The 19,365-nt window shown below is 31.9% G+C and overlaps 2 protein-coding genes and 1 non-coding gene across 4 annotated transcripts; 2 read left to right on the top strand and 1 right to left on the bottom strand.

The window, feature by feature from the left end:
- Positions 1 to 1,684: 1,684 nt before the first annotated feature.
- LOC131612934 (uncharacterized) lies at positions 1,685 to 5,122 on the top strand. 2 transcript variants are annotated; one of them, XM_058884675.1, is made up of 4 exons: positions 1,685 to 2,222; positions 2,455 to 2,560; positions 3,362 to 3,452; positions 3,697 to 5,122. In XM_058884675.1, the coding sequence occupies exons 1-4, from the start codon at positions 1,866 to 1,868 to the stop codon at positions 4,652 to 4,654; spliced, it is 1,512 nt and encodes a 503-aa protein (XP_058740658.1). In that variant the 5' UTR covers positions 1,685 to 1,865; the 3' UTR covers positions 4,655 to 5,122. The 2 variants fall into 2 exon arrangements, with proteins under 2 accessions (XP_058740658.1, XP_058740659.1); XM_058884676.1 differs by having other exon boundaries at positions 1,686 to 2,222; positions 3,712 to 5,118.
- Positions 5,123 to 5,131: 9 nt separating this feature from the next.
- On the bottom strand, positions 5,132 to 5,205 carry TRNAN-AUU (transfer RNA asparagine (anticodon AUU)). Its single transcript has one exon. It is a non-coding gene; the product is annotated as a tRNA-Asn (tRNA).
- An 11,145-nt stretch (positions 5,206 to 16,350) lies between these two features.
- On the top strand, positions 16,351 to 18,701 carry LOC131610753 (transcription factor MTB1-like). The gene has a single exon (XM_058882791.1). The coding sequence runs from the start codon at positions 16,610 to 16,612 to the stop codon at positions 18,395 to 18,397; it is 1,788 nt and encodes a 595-aa protein (XP_058738774.1). The 5' UTR covers positions 16,351 to 16,609; the 3' UTR covers positions 18,398 to 18,701.
- Positions 18,702 to 19,365: the final 664 nt, after the last annotated feature.

Here is a 19,365-nt window from a genome sequence, read left to right as displayed (position 1 = left end):
TAGTAAATTTATGTATAAAAAAATATTTAGATCAATAATAGATTTTTTCCCGTATATCATTTTTGAATAAATATTTTTTGGATCATAAATTCTATTTTTCGTATATAAAAATATTTAGATCAATAATAAATTTTTCCCGTATTTAAATATTATTTATGTTCAGTATCATTTACAAAAATATCTGAATCAATAGTAAATTTTTTTATATAAAAATATTTAAATCAATAATAGACTTTTTCCCGTATACCATTTTTTAATTAAATTTTTTGGATCATAACTACCATTTTTCATATAGAAAATTATTTAGATCAATAAAAAAAAATTTCCCGTAGACAAATATTATTTATGTTTAGGTATCGTTTACTAAAATATCTGAATCAATAGTAAATTTTTGTATATAAAAATATTTAGATCATTAAAAGATTTTTTCCCATATACCATTTTTTAATTAAATTTTTTTGGATCATAAATACTATTTTTCATATAGAAAAATATTTAGGTCAATTATAGATTTTTTCCCGTATACAATATTATTTATGTTTAGGTATCGTTTATAAATATATCAGGATCAATAGTAAATTTTTGTATATAAAAATATTTAGATCATTAATAGATTTTTTCATGTATACCATTTTTGAATTAAATTTTTTTGGATCATAAATACTATTTTTCATATTGAAAAATATTTAGGTCAATTATAGATTTTTTCCCGTATACAATATTATTTATGTTTAGGTATCGTTTATAAATATATCTGGATCAATAGTAAATGTTCGTATATAAAAATATTTAGATCAATAATAAATTTTTTCCCGCATATCATTTTTGAATTAAACTTTTTGGGATCATAAACACCATTTTTCATATAGAAAAATATTTAGATCAATTATAGATTTTTCCCGTATACAAATATTATTTGTGTTTAGGTAATATTTACAAAAATATCTATATAAATAGTAAATTTTCGTATATAAAAATATTTAGATCAATAATATATTTTTTCCCGTATACCATTTTTGAATAAAATTTTTTGGATCATAAATATTATTTTCCGTATATAAAAATATTTAGATCAATAATAAATTTTTTCCGTATACAAATATTATTTTTGTTTAGATATCATTTATAAAAATATTTGAGTGAATAGTAAATTTTGGGATAAAAAATATTTAGATCAATAATAGATTTTTTCCTGTATACCATTTTTGAATAATTTTTTTTAATTATAAATAATATTTTTCTTATATAAAAATATTTAGATCATTAATAGATTTTTCTGATACAAATATTATTTATGTTTAAGTATCATTTACAAAAATATCTGAATGAATAGTAAATTTTTGTATACAAAAATATTTAGATCAATAATAATTTTTTCCTTATATTATTTTTTATTAAAATTTTGTGGATCATAAATGCCATTTTTTTAAAGAGTAAATGTAGTATAGAGAGATTAGGGTAGAAAACTAAAAAGGTGAAGAGAGAGAAAGAATGGTAAAATAAATTATAATATAGTTGAATAAAATATTAAGATATAATGGACAATTGTGTGGATAGACCAAAAAACCAACAATTTTAATAGGTGTACAAAAAGTAAGGATGGGTAGTTTTGTAATAACCAGAGCCACTTATTTTCTTATATTATAGATATGTAGATTTTTTCATGTAGGAAGAAAAGAAGCCAAAGAAGCCCAAACCCAACAAAACCAACCCTATAAAAGTTAATGAGCAAACAAAGCACGGTTACATGATCCAGCGGTTACGACATTCTTTCCCAATCACACGACACATAGTAGTAGCAGAATCAGAACAAAACCTTTTCATTACTTTCCCCCAAATAGTTTTTCATTGATTTTCGCTTCACAATGGAAGCCGAAACTCAGCGAAAAGTTAAAGACATGGTATTGGATATACTCACAAAATCCAACATTGAAGAAACCACTGAGTTCATCGTCCGAGTTGCCGCTTCCGAGCGACTCGGTATCGACCTTTCCGACTCACACAGCAAACTATTCGTCAGAAACATCATCGAATCTTACCTTATCTCCATCGCCACCGGCGACAAACCACCCCAAGTATCCTCAGAGGTACCGCCACCGGAGGAACCGCCACAAGTTTCCACCGAGGCAGTGAATGTGATACACAATGAACCGCCACAAGAGTTGAATAAGATGGTGGGAGTGAAACGCAAAAACGACGACTCTGAAGACGTTATTTGTCAGGTGATTCAATCCAATGCAGTTATTATTTGTATTGTTGTGATGAATCATCTTTAAGCCCTAAACTTTGATTTTATTGATTGCAATATTTAGGGTTTTGTTTGTAATATCTAGGGTTTCATTGATTTTGATTTGATGGGGAGAAAAGCTCAATTTTTTGTTGAATTTTTGAATATTAGTATTGTTGAATTTTCTAGTCGTTGATCTTAATATATGTTGCTGGCTTGATTTGTAGCTATCAGCCAAGAGGAATGTGACTGTCCGAGATTTCAAAGGGACGACATTGGTGTCAATTAGGGAGTTCTACCTTAAAGATGGAAAACAGCATCCCACTGTTAAAGGTCATTCATTGATACTCATTGTTATATCTTACTATAAGCTTACCTTTCTAATGCTTGAATTATTATCTGCTATGGTGCCATGCATGCTAGCTATGTTACGTTGTAAGTGTTAATGGATTTTGAACTATGGCTTAGAACATTGTTGTGAAATGTCTATTTTTAGGGACGGTATGTAATGTGGAACATTCTCAGTTAAAGATATTCTTAATTCGTGCTGTGTCCTCCCTCCTCTGTTTTTTTGGCTCCCCTTGTCTTGTTAAGAGACTTGCTCTCTCGTTTCATTTGTTGCTTTTTTATGTTGTGAGCAAGACCGGGTCTCACAAAAAGAAAACAGAGTTTCAATCAAATTTTTTAAAGATTTTATGATACATCAGCTTATCTTTTTTATTTTATGTTGCATGACTTAATGATACACCTGCCTACGTTAGCATTGCTATGCATAGCCGGTCTCAAGCCATATAAAAGGAGAGGGTTGTGTTGATCAGTCGACAACTAACATAACACTTTGTCGAATCTCTATGACTATGACATGTTTTTACGCAAATGCCATATTTCATTTTTTGTATATTACAATTCATAAGCAGATTTGATTCACGATTAGATAACCTTGATGCATAGTAGTTTATGGAAAGATAGCCTCATTATAATATGAAAATCTCCGTTGTTTCTTGATAGTTGCTCTTTGTTGAAGTTGGGTTTGTCTCCCCGAAGGCTGAAATAGAACTTTTCTTTCTTTGTTTGTTGATGACTTGATTAAAATTCCTAAACTAAACACTTCCTTTTCTTTACCGCTGATTTCAGGGATAAGTTTATCTTCTGAACAATGGTCAACCTTCAAGAACAGTGTTCCTGCAATAGAAGAAGCTATCACAAAGTTGGAAGGAAGGATAAGGTGAGTATTCAATGTTGACAGCTGAGCTATGAAAAATACAAGAATTGTGAATTTTTCTGAGTTCAAAATAATATTAATCACATAAGTGTCAAAATATGGTTGTGGAATCCACAGATATGCAAAATAACTGCCTAGTTGGAGAAATTTTTGCACTCTTCTGAATATTTACTTCTCACTTTTTTGCTTAAAAGAATATATGTTGCTAGTCATTTAATTCTACATATATTTAACCTGGAACATGCAATCAAAACAATGCCAGATCAGAGCATAATGGCTGGAAAAATAGAGAAGTTTCAAGTTCAGTTGCTGATGTTCCTATTGAGACTGTCCCAATTGAGCCTGTCTCTATTAAACCTGTCTCTACTGAGCCTGTGTCTACCGAGCCTGTCTCTATTGAGCCTGTGCTCATTGAGATTGTCCCTATTGAGATTGTCCGTTTTGATGGGAAGAATTACCAAGTTTGGGCCGAACAGGTAGAATTACTCTTGAAACAGTTAAAGATTAATTATGTGCTTACCGAGCCATGCCCAAATGCCATGTTAGGGGAAGACAATGCTAGTGCTGAAGAAATTTCTGAAACCAAAGCTGCTGAAAAGAGATGGGTAAATGATGATTTAATGTGTCGTCGCAACATATTGGGCCTTATATCTGATAGTTTATTCAAGAATTATGCAAGTAGAAAAATGAGTGCTAAGGAGTTATGGAAAGAGTTGAGACGTGTTTATCTGATTGAGGAATATGGAACCAAGAGATCTCAGGTGAAAAAGTATATTGAATTTCAAATGGATGATGAAAAAGCAGTTGCTGATCAAATTCAAGAACTTAATTGCATTGCAGACTCTATTCTTGCTGCTGGAATGCATATAGATGAGAACTTTCATGTCAGTGTCATCATTTCAAAGCTTCCACTATCATGGAAAGACTTTTACAACAAGTTAATGTGCGAGGAGCATCTACCTTTCTGGAAGTTAATGGAGCGCATAACAATAGAGGAAGAATCTCGCAATGGAGTCAAACAAGTTGGCGAACCTCCTTCTGATAATGCGAGATTGCACCATGCCAATAAAGGAGGAATCAAGGGGGCTGACATTAAGCCACCGCCCGGTTTTCCAAGGAAGTTTGAACCTAATGGCAAGAACAAAACCTGTTATGTATGTGGTCAAAAGGGGCATATTTCTAAAAACTGTTGGAGATGGCAGTAATTAATTGTTCTGAATTATGGTAGTTTATCAGTTATTTTTTTGGGTGATTTACTGAATGATTGATTTATAAACGTGCAACCGTTGTGATATGATTCTTAAAATGATATAAAATTTAGGATCGTGATAGAACTGCTTGAAATTTAAATTAAACACCAAAAAGACTTCTTTATTTTGATATAACATCAATCCTCGTTACCAACATGGGAATAGAACACATTGAACAGTAAATTACTAGGGAAATGATGAAAGCCAACCAACCAAACCAGTCTCCAAAATCTGAATGCTCCCCCTTTTCTCCAGCATCTTTATTTATTTCTCTAGTCTAAGACTAAATCCCCTATAACAGTAACAGGGTAGTTAATGTGTGTAGTATAGCAATTACTAATAATTAACAAACAACATATAACTCATGTCAACATAATTAACAAACAACCTATAACTCATGTCAACATTTAAAAAAAAATAAAAACAAAAAATCACTAGAAGGAGGGGTTGAACCTCCGACCTTGTGGTTAATAGCCACATGCTCTAACCAATTAAGCTATTCCAGCTTTGAATATTTTTTTTTTTTTTTTTTTTTTGGTTTATAACCACCGGTTTAGTCCGGTTCGGGGGAACAGCTCTGGCATCAAGTGGGTCAAGCCCCCTCCCGATCGCAGTTGCGGGGGATCGAACCGTGGTTCTCCCTACCAAGTCCAGCGCCAATCACCACTGGACCAACTAACGATTGGTCCAGCTTTGAATATTTCTCTAAAGAGAAATGTACAATAATAATTAGAATTTTGATACATATCATTCTTTCTTTAATGCCCAATTAAAATTTTGATACATTATTATTCTTTCTTTAATGTCCAATTAAAAAGGAGTTTTTCATGGACAGTTTAGTCATTTTTCATTGATAATCATTATTATTGCACTATCTTTATAATATAAGAAATGACACTTTAGTCATTTTTCATTGATAATCATTATTATTGCATTATCTTTATAATATAAGAAAGGAAGGTGTTCTGAAAAACACCTTCTTGCCCCCAATCTATGAGCTGCTATGTGTCCATTAGGGGTGGAAATAGGCTAGGCTAGGCTTTATAAGGCCTAGGTCTGGCCTACAGTAAACTTGAAAGGCCTGAGCCTGGCCTGTGGCCTATAATAGGCTCTCTTTTTTGGTCTTGCCTGGCCTTTTTAAAAGTCTGGCCTGGCCTGAAAGCCTATATAAAAGCCTATTTTTCATTATGGTTTTCAATTAATCCATATTGTTTAAGAAACTTTATAAGCCGTCTTATATATGCATATATAGGTTGGTCTATTTAGCCTTTGTTCTAATATATATACAGATATAGGCTTGCTTATTGAGTCTTTTTTTCTAATATACATGCAAATATAGGTCTCTATTCAGCCTATTTTTAATATACATGAAAATATAGGCCGACCTATAAGGCTTCATAGGCTTTTTTAATAGCCTAAGCCTGACCTATTTTATTAAATAGGCTTTTAAAAAAGCCTAAGCCTGATCTTTTTGTTAAAAAAGCCTGGCCTGGCCCGGCCTTATATAGGCTAGGCCATAGGCCCCTGTAGGCCGGCCTGGCCTATTCCCACCCCTAGTGTCCATTATGAGGTCTGAGGACAATTTATGTCAAAAAATTATTTTTTTCAGTTGATGATGTCACTTTCTTCTATTACAACTACATAGTTATTGATTAATGCATTCACTTGCCTGAATTTAATCAAATTCTTATGTCACTTTGTTCAGTTACAATTTCTTCTTTTCTCTAATATTTCTTTTTTTAACCTTTCTCTTCATTCTATACCATTATTTCTCACTTATATCTAACACAAGTAGATTTGAAACCCCACCTCTTTGCATTTCATATCTTTCTCTCACTCAGGTTCCTTATGTATCTCCTCTCTAAACCTAACTTCCTTTCCATCAAAACCGTGAGATTGCGTCTGAGAAGGGGGATCTGAAGTGTAAATAGATAGTGACTTTAAGGTTCTGTGTGTGATTCACGGTCACTGAGCGCTTATATTTTTGTTTTTTCAAGTACTAACATAGTCTTACGCAAGTTGAGAAGGCGCACGATAAAGACAACATCAAAGTTTAAATTTTTTCCAAGATTGTTTTACTTTTGCAGATTATTAGTTTTGGGTTTTTGGTTAATTGTCTAATTAGGGGAAAGGTGATTTGGGGTTTATCATAAATATGGTTTGGTGTTGGTTATACTAATGATCATGAAAATTGACCTATGTTGATTATTTTTGCTTTTTTATTTAAGAGTTGATGAATCTTTGTATTTTTCTGCAGGAAATTTCTTTAACTATTCTCAAGGAATCTATTATGGTTGAGAAGACACACGATGAAGACAACATCAAAGTTTAAATTTTTTCAAGGATTGTTTTATTTTTACAGATTATTAGTTTAGGATTTTTTGTTAATTGTCTAATTAGGGGAAAGGTGATTTGAGGTTTATCATAAATATTGCTTGTTGTTGGTTATATCAATGATCATGAAATTTGACCTGTGTTGGTTATTTTCGCTTTTTTATTTAAGAGTTGATGAATCTTTGTATTTTTCTGCAGGAAATTTCTTTAACTATTCTCAAGGAATCTATTATGGTTGAGAAGGCACACGATGAAGACAACATCAAAGTTTAAATTTTTTCCTTTGATTGTTTTATTTTTGCAGATTATTAGTTTGTGGCTTTTTGTTAATTATCTAATTAGGGGAAATGTGATTTGGGGTTTATCATAAATATGGTTTGGTGTTTATACTAATGATCATGAAATTTGACCTATGTTGATTATTTTCACTTTTCTATTTAAGAGTTGATGAATCTTTGTATTTTTCTGCAGGAAAACTCTTTAACTATTTTCAATGAATCTATTATGAATCTTATTAAGTATAGAAATTATGTTCCTCTTCATATCAGCAGGGCCACTAATATGTAACATAGAATGATCAAACAGGTTAGGAGGCAAAATGCTAATGACATGATTGCTATACTTCATGAACCAATCAACATTACAAATTGCTCTATCTATCCTCGAGTAAATTGTACCTAATGCCCGTCTATTAGACCAAGTAAAATAATCTCCCACACTATCCATCTCAGCCAACTCAGTATCATGCATCATACTTGCTAGATCACAACACTCACTAGCACTCACCATCTTTCCTCCAACTCTGTCCTGAGCCGTTGCTCCATTATTGAAGTCTCCTATAACACACCAAGGTCCAACTTGAGTATTATTGAAGAATGAATGTTTATTAAAGTCATGTGAGGTAAAACTCATTGGTAAAAAATTGTTTTTTATTTTCATAATTTATTTACATATTTTAAGACTTTTCTCATCCTTTTTGCTAATGACAAAGGGGGAAAAGATTATATGTATTGTGTATGTCTTTCTCTAACATTTTACAGCAAGCATAAAATGTCAAAAATTCTCAATCATGGATCAAGAGGGAGCATTGATCAAGGGGGAGTTATCATTGATAGGAGGATCATAATCCATCAAGTTTTCAATGGTTTGTCATCATCAAAAAGAGGGAGAATGTGAAGTCAAAACTCTCCATCTATTGTGTTTTGATGAAGACAAAATGATAAACAAATGAATGGATAAAAAATGGAAAAAGTTTCAAGTTCAATTGTAACATCAAGTGATCAAGACTCATCATTATGAAAGCTAGCAACAAAAATATCAAGAATTCCACTTTGAAGACTAGCATTGATATTAATTAAAAGAGGTACAACTACAAGCATGCAAATTATATTTCTTTCTTAGTGCTCAAAATATTTTCTATCATGCATTTGAAAATCTATTTTTCATGTTTGAACCATGTTAAATCATTTTCAAATATAATATTTTTTATGTTTGAATCATGTTAAATCGTTTTCAAATATATTATTTTTCATATTTGAACCATGTTAAATCACTTTCAAATATAATCTATTTACTTGGATAAATCAATAGATGTTACATAAGGTTGGTTCAAATATTTAACAATTTTTGTTCAATTTTGCAATTTTTACAAACATTCAGATTTTGGTAAAATGTGACATTTTGACTTGCCATAATAATAGCACAAAAACTGCCACAATTTACAACATTCTGAAACAGTATTTTTAAATTTGAAATTTAAAAATTGCTGCGAACTTGTTAAATCAGGTGACCGTTTTAACCGACTTAACAAGTTTTGTACGAATTAGAAAAAAAAACAATTTTTTTAACACATTTTCATGCACTTCTTCATGAAACCTTTTTATTTTAACTTAGCATTTGTTCATGATATTTTTCCATGACTTCACCATGATTCATAAAGGTGTTATGCTCTTACAAATACATGAAATTTCAAATTACAAGTCATCTCTTCCATTTCAATTTAACATCATATTATTCTTTCGAAATTTCAAACAAGTGTTTTTGTTCTTCATATTTCACAAAGAATTTTTCTGCATGTATGTTCTTCACAATCCAGAAAAATCATATCAATCTCATAAATACTTGAGCACTCTATTGTCATTATAAATTTCTTGCTTGGAAGAGAAGATCAACCCTAGTGATTGATATATATTCATCAATTTTATTTACTCAAATAATTTCCAGATTTGGTTATAATTCCTTGTTGTCCAAGATTGTTGAAAACAAGAGAGTAGAAAGGAAATGATTGTTTTCTTGTTCTACTTGGTTGGTCTGTATCCTTGCTATCCAGGATTGTTGGAAGAAAGAGAGTTGATTTGAGAGGATTGTTCTCATTTCAACTTGGGTAATCACAAGAAGATTGTTCTTGGTGATTGTGGTGGTCTTGTATATGTCTTAACAATAGTAAAAAAAATTCGTGTTGAAAGGGGACTGAAGTACTCTCGGATTGTAAGGGGAACCAGGATACATCGCCATGTTCTTACTTTTTTGCATTTACCCCTTTCACAAATCGTAACCAGAAAAGAAAGTAGCACATTTATAAACTTTTGCACCAAACCAGAAAAATTAGAATAACTTGTTTCTAAAGACCGATAAATTTTCAAAGTCCTAATTCACCCCTCTTAGGCGCACTCAATAACTAACAATTAAATGAACGACAAATATTTGTTTAATGACGATGGTCAATATCCACAATAATCACAAAAAAATTATACCCTCAATTTTTTTTTTTGCAGAAACTGAGGTAAAATGTATTCACCCCTCAGTTTCATTAGGAGGGCGAGGTGAATAAGTTTTTTTTTCTTATTACATTATTTACACATAATATTAAATTATATTATTACAATAAATGCAATGTTATCATAGTAGTTGTTATTCTGGGAGAATAACACATCTTTGATGTAATCCAGATTCTGTTAGATACCTTTTGTGCGCATTATTTTAAGGTTCTATGGATTGCATGCATCCAACTTCTAAGGAGTTATCCGTTCCAACCATTGGAAATGTTTTTTCTACAATTGAAATCCACCATAAAGAACTTTTCCAAGCTTCTTTAATTTTCAAGATTTCCTTATCTTGAGCAAACACTTTAATGGAGAATGCTTAAGAAAGATATATAGTGGTGGATGTAGATAGTTTGTTGTAGATTAATGTCTTGACATTATCTTGAGCGTTGTTCCTTTATAAATGTAGGGTAGAGATTCGTTGTTATAGCTGTGTAACATATCCCCTCGGCGTTGTTAAAAAACTGAGGGGAAATCTATTTTTTTTAAAAGAAAGATAATATAAAATAAGTAAACCCATCGGTTTTAGAAAAAAACGAGGTAACACGCTTGAAGCTAAAAATGGAAAATGATAAATAATTGAAAGTAACATGTCATGTTCCCATTTTAATTTTTTATCAGTCACCAATTTGTGTGCGCAATTTAAATCAAGTTTAGGAATAAATTTCTCAATGATTGTCAACCGAGGAAAGCAATGTTGTTTTCCTTGATTGACAACATAGGAAGGTTATTCCAAAAATAAAACAACAATATCAACACCATTATGTGAGATAGATTGCAAGAGAAAAAATGTTTTGTTCAAGATAGAAGAACATTAAATATTTTTTCTGTCTTGTAATTCATCCCATAAGAATGATGCATACGAGTTTGGGACGATCACATATAAGGTAGGTTTAAGTAAACTCTGATTAACGAGTACTTTTATAGTAAAATGTGATTATTTTATCCTTCGGTTATTAAGGAGACTGGATGGATATATTATTGACTTTACACTTATAAAGAAATAAAAATATAAACTGTTTTAGCTGAGATTCGAGGCATATCCTAAATTGTTTTCCCCATCATTTATATTAAAAACCAAGGGAATATGTTGTTTTCATTTTTAAAAAAAATAAAATTTGGTGCAACTTGGCATTATACCTCTTTTTTTTTCTAAGGTGAAAACTGTGTCATGAAATATATTATTTGTAGTTGTGAGATGAGAAAAGTATTTAAGAGTTGTTGTCACATGAAAAGCCCGTAGAAAGAAAGATATTTTAATTATCAAGTTGCTCAACTGAAGAATAAACTTACTTTGTGGAAATATAATGAAGTGCAAAGACACATGCATGTAGTGAACTGGAATATAATAACCAGACCAAATCACATGAGAGGACTCACAATTAGAAGGTTAGAAGATATGAATGAAGCGTGTTTGGAGAATCTTGGTTGGAAATAAAAGAGTGGGGAAAATGATATTTAGTTTAAAGTGGTTAAAGAAAGATATTATAGGAGTAATGTTGGTGTAGATATGGTGGTTTCTAAAACAATTGATTCTAGCATTCAGGAAAATTTGATTTGCTTATGGTCAATAATGTGCTTAATGACGTGTTGAGTCATCCATAATAGAGAACGAGTGAATGCATGAGATGATTGTTGGATATATCAAGGCCTTTGTATTTCAAAAGGGATGGTTAATATCCTTGAAAGCATGAGAGATTATAAAGTAGTGGATTTTGTGGTTAATGGAGGCTGGCAGTTTGAAGACTTGAAATAGAGATTACATGTGGAAATTTGGAATAGACAAAAGGTTTTTTCCCATCCCTCAATATGAATTTGGAGCAAATGTATGTTCTTGGCATGAAAGAAGGATATGAGATTTTTTATACCATACATGTACAAGAAACTATATGGTATATTACAACAAATACTCGAATTAAATATGGAAGCTTCAAGTTATGGAGAGAATTGGATGCTTTGGACGGATCATTCTTAAAGACAAAATTTAACAAATAATGGGATCCAAAAGAATACAACTGAGTGATGAGTACTATTTTCATTGCGATGATGATAAAGAAACTATGTTGTATATTTTTTCAAGATTTTTTTCTTGCGGTGAGATCTCACCTTAACATAGATCATCAAAGCTACATGGAAATGTTGTTCGAAGAGATTATAAAGTAATGGATTTTGTGGTTAATGGAGGCTGGCAGTTTGAAGACCTGAAATAGAGATTACATGTGGAAATTTGGAATAGCCTGAAGGTTTTTTCCTATCCCTCAATATGAATTTGGAGCAAATGTATGTTCTTGGCATGAAAGGAGGATATGAGATTTTTTATACCATACACGTACAAGAAGCTATGTGGTATAATTTAACAAATACTCGAACTAAATATGGAAGCTTCAAGTTATGGAGAGAATTGGATGCTTTGGATGGATTGTTCTTAAAGACAAAATTTAAAAATGATGGGCTCCAAAGAATACAACTGAGTGATAAGTACTATTGTCATTGTGATGATGATAAAGAAACTATGTTGTATATTTTTTCGATATTTTTTTCTTGCGCTGAGAATTCACCTTAACATGGCTCATCAAAGCTACATGGAAATGTTGTTCGAAGAGATTATAAATTAGTGGATTTTGTGGTTAATGGAGGCTGGCAGTTTGAAGACCTGAAATAGAGATTACATGTGGAAAATTGGAATAGACTGGAGGTTTTTTCCTATCCCTTAATATGAATTTAAAGCAAATGTATGTTCTTGGCATGAAAGAAGGATATGAGATTTTTTATACCATACATGTACAAGAAGCTATGTGGTACAATACAACAAATACTCGAACTAAACATGGAAGCTTCATGGAGAGAATTGGATGCTTTGGATGGATCGTTCTTAAAGACAAAATTTAACAAATGATGAGCTCCAAAGAATACAACTAAGTGACGAGTACTATTTTCATTGCGGTAATGATAAAGAAACTATGTTGTATATTTTTTCGAGATTTTTTTCTTGCGGTGAGAATTCAACTTAACATGGCTCATCAAAGCTACATGGAAATGTTGTTCGAGTGTGATTTACAACAATGGATATCCTTGAATACGAAGATAAATTTAAGCGAAGATAATTGGGGGAATTGGTGTAAGGGAAGAAAAACTATGGTTTTTTTGTGTTGTGTAGGTTAATGTCTTTTAAAGATTTTGATGATGAAAATTAAACAAGAAAGCATAAATCTCGAGTATCATAAGTCAAATAAGCAAGCATAAGACCAAGTGTTAAGTTTCAGTTGAAAGATATAGTCAAGTTTAAATGTAAATGAAGCAAGAGTAACTCTTGCAGTATTAAGGCGATGCACCCACAATAAAACCTTTTAAAAATCTCCACGTTTCTATTAAAACTTATTAAAAACCAATAAGATAAGTACTTAATCAATTAAGAAGCTTTATAATCAATTAGGAAAGAAAAAATCCTTTGTATAATAGATTAAACCCTTCATCTAATGGATTAAAGAAATAATGGCACCTCCTAATCGATTAAGTAGGCTTGTTAGTTGATTAAATGACTTCTCATATCAGGGTTTGCTTTTCAAGCTTAACATAATCAATTTGATTAATGTTCTAACTATTACGAAGCGGCAGAGCCCATGAATTGTTGCCTTTTTGTCCTATTTTTTCCATATATATATAAGGAAGTGTTTTTCTCACTTCTAAACACACCAATTTTCTGAAATGACAACTCTCTCATCTCACCCATTCTCTTTCTTTTATAAGTTTTATTCACTAGAAGTTACCTTAGTGTTGAGAGGTGGAAAATAATTTGAGAGTTGTTGTGTTCTACTCTTGTAAAAAAATTGAAGGTTACAAACCCAACTTGCAAAAAGCTTGGTTTAAGGTTGTTGGGTTAAACATGTGTAAAGGTCAAGTTGTTCGTGTAAGGTTATATTGGATTGATCCTATGCCGAAGTTTATGTTGTTTAATGTTTTTGGGTTGAGCTTGTGTAAAAGCCCAAGTTTATTTTAGTGAAAATTTATTTGAAATTACGTGCTTGCATGTTTAATCAGAAAGTGATCAAAGCTAAGCAAGATATTCCTAGACCTATTAACATCATGGTTTAGATGATGAAAACACACGAGGGTGTAACATGACTTTGATGATAACAACACATAAAGACAAACAAGTGCTAAATCTAGTTCAAACAGTCAAAGATGCACAAGATAGTCGATCAAGCTATTCCTTCGAATAAATTAGAAGAGTTAGGGTTTGATGATCCCTATTGATATCCTTTGATGATGACATCTGACTTGAAGATATCTCAAGTCTCATCTCTAAGAATAATTGTCAAAGGACTTGAAACTTCAAAGTATGAAAGAGAGGAAATGTGAAAGCTTGCCTGATCGTGTATGAGTGATTAGTGTTTTGTAAAAACACAATGCTTGTAAAGTACTAAGGCTAAATCACACACTCACTAAAACTGTTTTTGAAGCCTCTATTTTCAAATAAAATCACCTACAAATATTTTGGAGCCTAACTAGAGGAGTTGGAACCTGTTAGATTAATTAAGGCAAGTGTTTGAACGATGTAATCGATTAGACCAAGTACCTAATCGATTAGATAAGAGAAAAACGAGTCTATAATCGATTGTGATAGTATCTTAATGAATGATAACAACTCTCTTTATTACTACCCCCGGTCCCATTTATAAGAAAAGATTCTCTTTTTTGATACATTGAATAAATAATATATCTAGATAGTATGTTGTCCAGATGTATTAAAAAAAAATCTTTTTTATAAATGGGATATTTAACAAATAATAATGATTTTATTATTAAAATCAAGACAATTAAATAAAGATGTTAATTAAAAAAACTCGCATAGTAAAACATATGACGGATGAGGAAGTAGTATTTTAATTTGAAGACATTAAATCAAACACAATTTCCAATAAAAAATAAAAAAAAAGTTAAATGCAGTTCACGTGCTTGATGAATCCCGGTCCAATGATATTGAAGTTGGTTTAAAAAGGCGGGTCCCATAGGATAAGGACGCGTGGAAAGTTAAAGAATTGTAATTAGAGGCACGTGGATAGCATGTGATGCTGGAAAACGTGTTGGTGATGAAAGACGCAGAAAATGCATGAAGAAGTGAACATTAAATTCAGTCACGTATCACTCACGCACGGACAGAGCGTGGGATAGATAATGAAAGAAAGAGGCACGTTACTCATGTGTGTATGTGTGTTTGTTTGGCGATGCAATCAAAGTCTCCATTACCAATAATAACATGTGATAACATTCACATATTGTTCAACAGTTTTCTAAGATTATTTTTCTAAATACTAAATAAATTACTATCTTTTACTCCTAATCTAATAATCAAATATGGTAGCTTCTGAATTTAAACATGATTTTTATATAAAAAAATTATTGTTAAATTCATTTTTATATTAAAACATGATTTTTATACAAAAAAATATTTATTGTTAAATTCATTTTTATATTAATATATTTAACATAAATTAATTTTGTTAAAATTCTATTTAATTAAAATAAATTTTATATAATTCAATTCTTTTAAAGTTAATTATATTTACCACAAATTCAAACACATATTAAATAAAATAAAATTTTTAATATTGTTTAAAAAGTTTAATTGTTATGCATTGTCTATGTAAAAACTTTTACAGTGTCAATACATCATAACCATTTAAATATATTATTTTAAATAAAATTAAAATAAAAGTTAAACACTTAAAATCAAGAGTTTAATTGATACTCCCTCCGTTCCTTTTTAAGTGTCGTTTTAGAAGAATTTTTTTGTTCCTATTTAAGTGTCGTTTTATAATTTAATGTTATAATTTGTCATTTATACCCTTATTTTTTCATTAACTCCACCTCAAATTTTTCAATTAGTTATTGAAAAAAGAGAGTTTATGATTGAATTTATTTGGAAAGATAAAAATAAATAAGGGTATGTTAGGAAAAGTAACTCTAATAATCCACTATCTTGGTTGAAGAGCTTTTTGCTAAAACGACACTTAAAAAGGAACGGAGGGAGTATACACTGTCAGTGTAAAAATTTTACACCATCATTACATCATGGACATCCAACTGTATTACTTTAAAAGAAATTAAAATAAAAGTCAAATTTTTTATACTTATGAATGGTTGTGATTCACTGAAAATGTAAAAAATCTTTACACTGTCAGTGTATTTCAATTAAATTCTAAAATTAATTAACGATTGTGATTCACTGCAGTATAAAAATACTTTACACTTCAATATATTTCAATTAAATTCTTATTTAAAATATAAATTATATTTTTAATATAATTTTAACGTTTTGCCTATTCATTTCACTCAAACAAAATTATTTTCACTAAAGCTAAATATTAAATAAAAGAAAAGCAAAGCACCGACTAAAGGTCCAATGAAAGAAGAAGTATGGTAAAGTTTTAATGAAATCCTATGTTGACCTAATCATGGTTTAAGGTTTTCATTTTTCATTTTTTTTTCCACACCTTAAAACTAACTCTCTCTCTCTCTCTCTCTACCCTACACACAATCACGCCACACTCCTCTCTCCTTTAATTTTCACACACGCACCACACCACCCTTTCCTTCACGTTCTCAATCACCACCACCAACAAAAACAACAAACTTCCCTTCATTCTTTCTTCCATACATACACCAAAAACAAAAACCCCCCTCTTCTCTTTCTCCTTAATGTCTCTTTCAATTTCATCACTCACTACCATTTCATATACTCTTCCTTTCTGAGATGACTTCAACAAACAGCATGTCATCATTATCATGGGATGAACAAGATAAATCCATGCTTCAAACCGTTCTTGGTCCTCCAGCTTTTCATTTCTTGATATCAAATTGTTTATCCAACGAAACTGTCTTAATCGCTGTTGGTGGTACTGGTAGTGGTAGTTGCAGTGCTGATTCTCTTCAAAACAAACTCTCTGAACTTGTTGAAAACTCATCAACCTTCAATTGGAACTACGCTATTTTCTGGCAACTTTCTCAATCGAAAACCGGCGATTACGTTCTTGGTTGGGGCGATGGATGTTGCAGAGAACCAAACGAAGAAGAACAACAAGAGAATGAAGTTTTAACCCTTGGAAGAAATGAAGAACAAGAGAGGGTTGAGCAGAATATGAGGAAGAGGGTTTTACAGAAGCTACACAAAGCTTTTGGTGGTTCTGATGAAGACAATTACGCTTTTGGCCTTGACCGTGTAACCGACACAGAGATGTTTTTTTTAGCTTCTATGTACTTTTCTTTTCCTAAAGGGTATGGTGGACCCGGTAAGTGTTTTGATTCTGGTCAAAATTTGTGGTTCAAATCTCTTTCTGATGATTACTGTGTTCGTTCTTTCTTGGCTAAATCTGCTGGAATTCAAACTGTTGTTTTACTGCCTACTGATTTTGGTGTTCTTGAGTTGGGTTCTGTTAGAATCTTGCCTCAAAGCTTTGAGTTGTTGAACAATGTTAAGTCATTGTTTACAATTTCAAATTCTGTTTCAACCACACAACCGTCGTCATCAACGTTGTTGTTGTATCCTAGTCCTAGTGTGATCAATGAGGGAAGAGATGATGAAAGTGGAGTTTCAAATGGTGTTGTTCATGTTCCAGTTCCACCAAAGGTTGCTTTGAATTTGAGCAATGGTCGTTCACATTTTAGAGAGAAACTTGCTATTAGGAAAATGGATAGTACTAATAACATTAACTTTCCTAGTTCTAGAAATGGTGTTTCTGGTTCTGCTAGTTGGGGAAAGAATCAAGGTCCAGGTGAAGTTTTTGGTTCTAGTAATGGTGTGAGGAAGGGTTTTAGCAACTATCAACCACAAAGGAGACAGGTTCTACCACAAAGACAGGTTCAAATGCAAATTGATTTTTCGGGAGCGAAGTCGAGGGCTAATTCTGTGAGACCGGTTATTGGTGAATCGGAAGTTGCTGCGGCTGATGTTGAGGCGGATCAGGCTAATGATGGAAAGAGGCCGAGGAAGCGCGGAAGGAAGCCTTCAAGTGGAAGGGATGAGCCTCTCAATCATGTGGAGGCAGAGAGACAAAGACGTGAGAAGCTTAATCAGCGTTTTTACGCTTTAAGAGCTGTTGTGCCGAATATTTCCAAGATGGACAAAGCGTCTTTACTTGGTGATGCCATTGCTTACATCAACGAGCTTCAAGCGAAACTCAAGATCATGGAGTCTGAGAAAGAGACACTCGGAAGCAGTACTCCGAGGGATGGATCAGCCAACTCAAGATCAGAAAAACACCATCAAGTTCCTCCTCACGACGTTGATATTCAAACTTCTCAGGACGAAGTAATCGTGAAGGTGAGTTGTCCTATTGATACTCACCCCATTTCGAAAGTAATTGAAACATTCAAAGATGCACAAATCGGTGTAGTTGAGTCGAAGCTCGTTGCGGCAAACGATACAATCTACCATACATTTGTAATTAAGTCAGAAGAACCCGAACAACTCACCAAGGACAAGTTGATTGCAGCATTTTCCGGCGAATCCATCTCGTTACAAACACAAACTTTGTCCATATAGGCATCATCATACATAGAGAAGGAACCAATTTCTAAACCTTCCTATAAGAAATTTTTGTTGTGCAGGTGAGAAACCATCTTCAGAAATGCTTTAGCAGTGGCAACTAGACAGAAGTAGAATAATATATAGCTAGATTCTATTAACACACCTGTGTATAGGACAACCAATTTATGTTTGTCTATAGTATACACAGTTTAATTATCAGAAACATTGTTCCTGCAATGTTCATTGTTTTATTTATGTAACTGAAATGTTCAAAGGATTTATGTCTTTTCTCAAGTTTTAATCTTGTTTTTTGTTGTTACACCATTTTTATGACTATTTGAGGTATCTAATTGATGCAGGAAGAAAAGAACCTTAGGCTAAAAGGGTCTATACAAAAATAGTAGTAGTATAAACTTGTACTTTTGCTAATAAATTATATGATAAATGAAAGCACAAGCAAAAGCACAAGCACCATTGATTAGTGGTCCTGCTTTGTTGTTTGAATAGGTAAAACGTTCACGTGTTCAGGTCCTTTCAACTAATGAGTTTGGCATGACAACATGTGGTGCATGTGTTTTCTTTTGTAAGTGAAAGGACTTTCAAGTAAATCAAAGCGTGACAATGGTTAAATGTGTACTATACATGGAATGGATAATCAAATCTGACTTAATTCTTGCCATTCTTTTACAACTTTTTGAACTAATTTAATGTTATGTTAATTTATGTTCACGTGTTCTTTATTGTTTTGCTTTATTTACACTTCATCTAATTGTTTGTGATCTAAACTGGATGAGAAGATGGGCTTGTGAGGTATCGACGAGCAGATAAGTGACTAAGGCTATGTTTGGGAGTTTGGAGGGAAGGGGAGGGCTTTAAAAAATAAGAAGAATTGGGTGAAAAGAATAAAAGGATTTTGAGTAGGAGGGTTTTGGAGGGTTTGGTTTTATTCATAGCACCAAAAACCCCATAAAATGGGGAACTCA

This window comes from Vicia villosa, linkage group LG6 (assembly GCF_029867415.1).
Source record: "Vicia villosa cultivar HV-30 ecotype Madison, WI linkage group LG6, Vvil1.0, whole genome shotgun sequence".
NCBI lineage: Eukaryota > Viridiplantae > Streptophyta > Magnoliopsida > Fabales > Fabaceae > Vicia > Vicia villosa.
Note: the sequence above shows the minus strand (reverse complement) of the source record. Positions and strands in the feature narration are given on the sequence as shown.